Source organism: Bombina bombina, chromosome 7, assembly GCF_027579735.1.
Source record: "Bombina bombina isolate aBomBom1 chromosome 7, aBomBom1.pri, whole genome shotgun sequence".
Lineage (NCBI taxonomy): Eukaryota > Metazoa > Chordata > Amphibia > Anura > Bombinatoridae > Bombina > Bombina bombina.
This window is the reverse complement of record NC_069505.1, coordinates 460,589,051-460,598,123: the sequence shown is the minus strand read 5'-3', so window position 1 is coordinate 460,598,123 and position 9,073 is coordinate 460,589,051. Positions and strand designations below refer to the sequence as shown.

Below are 9,073 nucleotides of genomic sequence, written 5' to 3'. Positions count from 1 at the left end.
TTAAAGATCCGCAATTATTGACATAAAATATGTATTATTAGAACAGATAAAATGTACTGATTTATTTTTATTTCTCTATCTCTCTCTAATCATTCTCTCTCTATCATTCTCTCTCTATCATTCTCTCTTTCTCTCTCTCTCCCTCTCTTTCTTTCTCTCTCTCTCTCTCTCTCTGTCTGTCTGTCTTTCTTTCTCTCTCTTTCTTTCTCACTCCTCCTCTTTCTTTCTCTCTCTCTCTCTCTCTCTCTCTCTCTCACTCACTCACTCACTCTCTCTATCTTTCTCTCTCTCTCTTTCTCACTCTCTCTTTCTTTCTCTCTCTCTCTTTCCACTCTCTCTCATCTCTCTCTCTCTCTCTCCATCTTACCTTATCTCTTTCTCTCTCTCTCTCTCTCTCTTTTTTCTCTCTTTTTCTCTCTCTTTTTCGCTCTCTTTTTCGCTCTCTTTTTTGCTCTCTCTCTCTCTCTCTCTCTCTTTTTCTCTCTCTCTCTCTCTCTTCTTTCTCTCTCTCTCTTTTTTCACTCTCTTTCTCTTTCTTTCGCTCTCTTTTTTTCACCCTCTCTCTCTTTTCTCTTTCTTTGTCTCTCTCTCTCTCTCTTTTATCTTTATTTCTCTCTCTTTTTCTTTCTTTCTCACTCTCTCTCTCTCTCTCTCTTTCTTACTCTCTTTCTCTCTTTCTCTCTCTCTCCCCTCTCTCTCTCTCTCTCTCTCTCTCTCTCTCTCCCCCTCTTTTTCTCTGTGTTTAGGCTGCTGTCACTGTGAAGTTGCTGAACAAGACAATGTCTGACAAGAACCAAACCTCAGACCTTTCTGATGCACATGAAGGTAAGCATATATATATATATACATACACACACACACATATAAACACGGAAGGGGACTGCACTCCTAGACCAGACCGGGTACACATCCCATGCTCAGCCCTGGGTGCTCACCGACACTCACAAGAAGCTGTGCTGTCCCCAGAGTCACAGGCAGTTAACCCCAGACAGATGTGGGTGCAAGAACCATAGGGGAAATTACAAACGAAATTAATACAACACACAGAGAAAGTCCAGCACTCACTTACAAGCTCTCAGCTAAGATTAAAAGCAAAAATGGAAAGGTTAGTTACCGCATCTGGCCAAATGGGACAAGCCCAGGTACCACGTCAGGGTCCTTAAAATCGTATGCAAAAGTTTAGGACACAGTAATATTTCAGTAGTGAAATGAGGTTTATTGGGTTAACAGAAAATGTGCAATATGCATCAAAACGAAATTAGACAGGTGCATAAATTTGGGCACCCCAACAGAAATATTGCATCAATATTTAGTAGAGCCTCTTTTAAATAACAGCCTCTAGACGCTTTCTATAGCCTGTAATGAGTGTCTGGATGAAGGTATTTTGGACCATTCCTCCTTGCAAAACATCTCCAGTTCAGTTAGGTTTGATGGTTGCTGAGCATGGACAGAAATATCCAGCCCTGGCATAACTTCAACTTTGTGACTGATTCCTCAACATTATTCTCAAGTATCTGCTGATATTGAGTGGAATCCATGCGACCCTCAACTTTAACAAGATTCCCAGTACCGGCACTGGCAACACAGCCCCACAGCATGATGGAACATCCACCAAATTTTACTGTGGGTAGCAAGTGTTTGTCTTGGAACGCTGTGTTCTTTTGCCGCCATGCATAACGCCCCTTGTTATGACCAAATAACTCAATCTTTGTTTCATCAGTCCACAGCACCTTCTTCCAAAATGAAGCTGGCTTGTCCAAATGTGCGTTTGCATACCTCAAGCGACTCTGTTTGTGGCATGTGTGCAGAAAAGGCTTCTTCCGCATCACTCTCCCATACAGCTTCTCCTTGTGCAAAGTGCGCTGAATTGTTAAACGATGCACAGTGACACCATCTGCAGCAAGATGATGTTGTAGGTCTTTGGAGGTGGTCTGTGGGCTGTTTTTGACTGTTCTCACCATCCTTTGCCTCTCCGATATTTTACTTGGCCTGCCACTTCTGACCTTACAAGAACTGTGCCTGTGGACTTCCATTTCCTCACTATGTTCCTCACAGTGGACACTGACAGCTAAAATCTCTGCGATAGCTTTTGTAGCCTTCCCCTAAACCATAATGTTGAACAATCTTTGTTTTCAGGTTATTTGAGAGTTGTTTTAAGGCCCCCATGTTGCCACTCTTCAGAGGAGAGTCAAAGAGAACAACAACTTGCAATTGTCCACCTTAAATACCTTTTCTCATGATTGGATGCACCTGTCTATGAAGTTCAAGGCTTAATGAGCTCACTAAACAAATTGTGTGTTCCAATTAATCAGTGCTAGGTAGTTACAGGTATTCAAATCAACAAAATGACAAAGGTGCCCAAATTTTTGCACCTGTCTAATTTCGTTTTGATGCATATTGCACATTTTCTGTTAATCCAATAAACCTCATTTCACTACTGAAATATTACTGTGTCCTTCAGTTATTTGATAGATCAAAATAAAATTGCTGATCTAAACACCCAATTATTTTTAAATGAAAATCATGGAAATTGTCAGGGGTGCCTACACTTTTGCATACAACTGTGTGTGTGTATATATATATATATATATATATATATATACACACACACACAAATATATATATATATATATATATATATATATATATAAGCAGGACGTCACATGTCACCTGGTTTTGTCATCAGAAAGGGATAATATTTACAGTAACCAACCAGAAACCTCAGTGATCCGCCTTAAAGTGGTAGTATGCGGGCTCCTGCTTTAGTCTCTAGCTGTGTAGTAACTATAATGTGTACGTGGTGTTGTTGGTCACATTCAGGGAGAACTAAATCAGGGGATTAATAAGGTTTATAGTCACAGAGCTGTGTAGTTACTATAATCTGTATGTGGTGCTGTTGGTCACATACAGGAGCACTACATCAGGGGTTTAATAAGGTTTATAGGCACAGAGCTGTGTAGTTACTATAATGTGTATATGGTGTTGTTGGTCACATACAGGGAGCAGTAAATCAGGGAGTTAATAAGGTTTATAGGCACAGAGCTTTGTAGTTACTATAATGTGTATGTGGTGTTGTTGGTCACATACAGGGAGCACTAAATCAGGGGTTTAATAAGGTCTCTAGGCACAGAGCTGTGTAGTTACTATAATGTGTATGTGGTGTTGTTGGTCACATACAGGATCACTAAATCAGGGGTTTAATAAGGTTTATAGGCACAGAGCTGTGTAGTTACTATAATGTTATGTGGTGTTGTTAGTCACAAACAGGAGCACTAAATCAGGGGTTTAATAAGATTTATAGGCACAGAGCTGTGTAGTTACTATAATGTGTATGTGGTGCTGTTGGTTACATACAGGGAGCACTAAATCAGGGGTTTAATAAGGTTTATAGGCACAGAGCTGTGTAGTTACTATAATGTATATGTGGTGTTGTTAGTCACATACATGGATCACTAAATTGGGGGTTTAATAAGGTTTATAGACACAGAGCTGTGTAGTTACTATAATGTGTATGTGGTGTTGTTGGTCACATACAGGGAGCACTAAATCAGGGGTTTAATAAGGTTTATAGGCAGAGAGCTGTGTAGTTACTATAATGTGTATGTGGTGTTAGTCACATACAGGGAGCACTAAATCAGGGGTTAATACGGTTTATAGGCACAGAGCTGTGTAGTTACTATAATGTGTATGTGGTGTTGTTGGTCACATACAGGGAGCACTAAATCAAGGGTTTAATAAGGTTTATAAGCACTGAGCTGTGTAGTTACTATAATGTGTATATGGCGTTGCTCACATACAGGGAGCACTACATCAGGGGGTTAATATTGTTTATAGAAACAGCTGTGTAGTTACTATAATGTGTATGTGGTGCTGTTGGTCACATACAGGAACACTTAATCAGGGGTTTAATAAGGTTTATAGGCACAGAGCTGTGTAGTTACTATAATGTATATGTGGTGTTGTTAGTCACATACATGGAGCACTAACTCAGGGGTTTAATAAGGTTTATAGACACAGAGCTGTGTAGTTACTATAATGTGTATGTGGTGTTTTTGGTCACATACAGGAAGCACTAAATCAGGGGTTTAATAAGGTTTATACGCACAGAGCTGTGAAGTTACTATAATATGTATGTGATGTTTGTCACATACAGGGAGCAGTAAATCTGGGGTTTAATAAGGTTTATAGGCACAGAGCTGTGAAGTTACTATAATGTGTATGTTATGTTGGTCACATACAGGGAGCAGTAAATCAGGGGTTTAATAAGGGTTTATAGGCACAGAGCTGTGTAGTTAGATACTATAATGTGTATGTGGTGTTGTTGGTCACATACAGGGAGCACTAAATAAAAGGGTTTTATAAGGTTTATAGGCACAGAACTATGTAGTTACTATAATTTGTATGTGGTGCTGTTGGTCACATACAGGGAGCACTAAATCAGGGGGTTAATCAGGTTTATAGGCACAGAGTTGTGTAGTTACTATAATGTGTATGTGGTGTTGTTGGTCACATACAGGAGCACTAAATCAGGGGTTAATAAGGTTTATAGGCACAGAGCTGTGTAGTTACTATAATGTGTATGTGGTGTTCTTAGTCACATACAGGGAGCACTAAATCAGGAGTTTAATAAGGTTTATAGTGACAGAGCTGTGTAGTTACTATAATGTGTATGTGGTGCTGTTGGTCACATACAGGGAGCACTAAATCATGGATTTAATAAGGTTTATAGGCACAGAGCTGTGTAGTTACTATAATGTGTACATGGTGTTGTTGGTTACATACAGGGGCACTAAATCAGGGGTTTAATAAGGTTTATAGGTATAGAGCTGTGTAGTTACTATAATGTGTATGTGATGTTTGTCACATACAGGTAGCAGTAAATCAGGGGTTTAATAAGGTTTATAGGCACAGAGCTGTGTAGTTAGTTATTATAATGTGTATGTGGTGTTGTTAGTCACATACAGAGAGAACTAAATTAGGGGGTTAATAATGTTTATAGGCACAGAGCTGTGTAGTTACTATAATGTGTTTGTGGTGCTGTTGGTCACATACAGGGAGCACTAAATCATGGATTTAATAAGGTTTATAGGCACAGAGCTGTGTAGTTACTATAATGTGTACATGGTGTTGTTGGTTACATACAGGAGCACTAAATCAGGGGTTTAGTAAGGTTTATAGGCATAGAGCTGTGTAGTTACTATAATGTGTACGTGGTATTGTTGGTCACATACAGGGAGCACTAAATCAGGGGTTAATAAGGTTTATAGGCACAGAGCTGTGTAGTTACTATAATGTGTATGTGGTGTTGTTGGTCACATACAGGGAGCACTAAATCAGGGGTTAATAAGGTTTATAGGCACAGAGCTGTGTAGTTACTATAATGTGTATGTGGTGTTGTTGGTCACATACAGGGAGCACTAAATCATGGTTCAATAAGGTTTAAAGGCACAGAGCTGTGTAGTTACTATAATGTGTATGTGGTGTTGTTGGTCACATACAGGGAGCACTTAATCAGGGGTTTAATAAGGTATATAAGCACTGAGCTGTGTAGTTACTATAGTGTGTATATGGTGTTGTTTGTCACATACAGGGAGCACTACATCAGGGGGTTAATAATGTTTATAGGCAGAGAGCTGTGTAGTTACTATAATGTGTATGTGGTGCTGTTGGTCACATACAGGAACACTAAATCAGGGGTTTAATAAGGTTTATAGGCACAGAGCTGTGTAGTTACTATACTGTATATGTGGTGTTGTTAGTCACATATATGGAGCACTAAATCAGGGGTTAATAAGTTTTATAGGCACAGAGCTGTGTAGTTACTATAATGTGTATGTGGTGCTGTTAGTCACATACAGGAGCACTAAATCAGGGGATTAATAAGGTTTATAGGCACAGAGCTGTGTAGTTACTATAATGTGTATGCGGTGCTGTTAGTCACATACAGGAGCACTTAATCAGGGGTTAATAAGGTTTATAGGCACAGAGCTGTGTAGTTACTATAATGTGTATGTGGTGTTGTTGGTCACATACAGGGAGCACTAAATCAGGGGTTTAATAAGGTTTAGAGGCACAGAGCTGTGTAGTTACTATAATGTGTATGTGGTGCTGTTGGTCACATACAGGGAGCACTAAATCAGGGGATTAATAAGATTTATAAGCACAGAGCTGTGTAGTTACTATAATGTGTATGTGGTGTTGTTGGTCACATACAGGGAGCACTAAATCAGGGGTTTAATAAGGTTTATAGGCATAGAGCTGTGTAGTTACTATAATGTGTATGTGGTGCTGTTGGTCACATACAGGGAGCACTAAATCAGGGGTTTAATAAGGTTTATAGGCACAGAGCTGTGTAGTTACTATAATATGTATGTGGTGTTGTTGGTCATATACAGGAGCACTAAATCGGGATTAATAAGGTTTATAGGCACAGAGCGGTGTAGTTACTATAATGTGTATGTGGTGTTGTTGGTCAGATACAGGAGCACTAAATCAGGGGTTTAATAAGGTTTATAGGCACAGAGCTGTGTAGTTACTATAATGTGTATGTGGTGTTGTTGATCACATAAGGGGAGCACTAAATCAGGGGTTTAATAAGGTTTATAGTAGTAGTAGATGGCGCTGGTCTATTGAGTGATTTTCTCTAGTAAGTAAAGAGAAAAAAGGCTTGATGCATATATTGAAGCCAATTAATATGGGTGCAGTATACTCACTCCATAAGATGAATCTTTACAGCTGAAAGGGAACGTAGCGTCAGATGGCAAGAGTCCACAGGTTCTTGGAGTCAAATACTGAATTTTCAGGTTTATCCAAAAGTGGACTATAAATGAATAGAGACCCAAATGAACAAAAGTATCCAGTGTGTAATTGAAAAAAATGTAGTAACTTACTCCATAAATAAGGAGATTCCAGCTCAGCACAGCAAAACAAGATCTTGACAATCTTTCAACAAAGGATAAAAGGTTTTATTTGCTCAACGTATTCCACGTCTTTATCAAGAGCATACATTAAAACAAGTAAAACAGGTAAGTAAAACCAAGTATTGAGTTTTTACTTGGTTTTACCTACCTGTTTTACTTGTTTTAATGTATGCTCTTGATAAAGACGTGTAATACGTTGAGCAAATAAAACCTTTTATCCTTTGTTGAAAGATTGTCAAGATCTTGTTTTGCTGTGCTGAGCTGGAATCTCCTTATTTATGGAGTAAGTTACTACATTTTTTTCAATTACACACTGGATACTTTTGTCATTTGGGTCTCTATTCATTTATAGTCCATTTTTGGATAAACCTGAAAATTCAGTATTTGACTCCAGGAACCTGTGGACTCTTGCCATCTGACGCTACGTTCCCTTTCAGCTGTAAAGATTCATCTTATGGAGTGAGTATACTGCACCCATATTAATTGGCTTCAATATATGCATCAAGCCTTTTTCTCTTTTCTTACTAGAGAAAATCACTCAATAGACCAGCGCCATCTACTACTACTATCTATCTATACACAGTCACAAGGGAGAGACTGCAAGAAGGCTGCGGTCTGACCTAAAGGAGAGTATCAGTTCTTAGTTAATTTGTACAGAATATTGTGTGTTTTTTTTCCATCTTGCACCTCTGTATATTGTTTTCCTTTTTGTTTAATAAGGTTTATAGGCACAGAGCTGTGTAGTTACTATAATGTGTATGTGGTGTTGTTAATTTCATGCTTTAGATAGAGCATATAATGTTAAACAACTTTTCGATTTACTTATTTTATCTAATTTGCTTTGTTCCTTTTGTATCCTTTGCTGAGTAGTATACCTAGGTAGGCTCAGGGGGTGTGACCTAGCTGCTGATTGGTGGCTGTTCTTATAAGCTCTTATGATTGGCTTACTGATATGTTCAGCTAGCTTCCAGTAGTTCATTGTTGTCTGTTCAAGAAAGGATACTTAGAGAATGGAGCAAAACTGGTAATAGAAGTAAATGGGAAAGTTGATAACAAATTGTATGCTCTATCTGTATCATGAAAGGAAAATTTCGTGTTTCATGTCCCTTTAAGCCTGAAAAGTGTGGAATTCTCAGTTACAAAATTTAGAAGTGCACAGCCCTGACCCTGCTTTATATTTGTCCCACATTAGCTTCTGTAGATGTGCTAAGGTAACAGCCACTAACAACCCCAGACTGGCTACTGAGAAAAAAACAATTGCAGCAAACATCATGTTAATGTATTCCAATAAAAGTCACACTCATCTGGTATGTTCATTTATTGCAAGACTGCAGAAAATGTTATAATTACCTGGTGTTTATTGTCCCTTTAAGCTAAAAAAAAAAAGTAAACACACAGAGGTAAAGTACCACAGTTTGTATATTTGGTGCTATTGTCTGCCTAGGAAACACACCAACTTTTTTATGGTAAAGTTATAAAAACTAGATCATGTGATATAAACGCTAGATCATGTGATATAAACGCTAGATCATGTGATATAAACACTAGATCATGTGATATAAACATTAGATCATGTAATATAAACATTAGATCATGTGATATAAACATTAGATCATGTGATATAAACACTAGATCATGTGATATAAACACTAGATCATGTGATATAAACACTAGGCCATGTGATATAAACAACAGTTCATGACAACAGTTCATGTGATATAAACGCTAGTTCATGTGATATAAACGCTAGTTCATGTGATGTAAGCTCTAGATCATGTGATAAACGTTAGATCGTATGATAAACACTATATCATGTGATATAAACACTAGATCATGTGATATAAACGCTAGTTCATGTGATATAAAAACTAGATCATGTAATATAAACACTAGATCATGTGATATAAATACTAGATCATGTGATGTAAGCTCTAGATCGTGTGATATAAAAACTGAATCTGCTTTATTTGCACAGACGAAGATATCGCTGATATAGTGAAAGTTGAGATAACAGAAGATCTGTGTGTGAGACGTCAGCTGGGAGCCCAGAGTGAGGAAAACAGTGACAGTATCGACCCAGGTGAGTGTGCACGTGTGTTGTGTCTGAGGTACACAGGTTACAGGTGAGTGTGCATGTGTGTTCTGTGTGAGTT

At 38.3% G+C, this 9,073-nt stretch overlaps 1 protein-coding gene across 2 annotated transcripts in view; it reads left to right on the top strand.

Moving 5' to 3' along the window:
• LOC128666723 (gastrula zinc finger protein XlCGF17.1-like) overlaps positions 1 to 9,073 on the top strand; it is a 97,418-nt gene that overhangs the window by 22,351 nt on the left and 65,994 nt on the right. For both annotated transcript variants that reach the window (XM_053721471.1, XM_053721472.1), the window contains exons 2-3: positions 747 to 825; positions 8,896 to 9,000. In XM_053721471.1, the coding sequence (XP_053577446.1) occupies positions 780 to 825; positions 8,896 to 9,000 (151 nt within the window). In that variant the 5' untranslated portion in view covers positions 747 to 779. The remainder of the gene's footprint in view (positions 1 to 746; positions 826 to 8,895; positions 9,001 to 9,073) is intronic.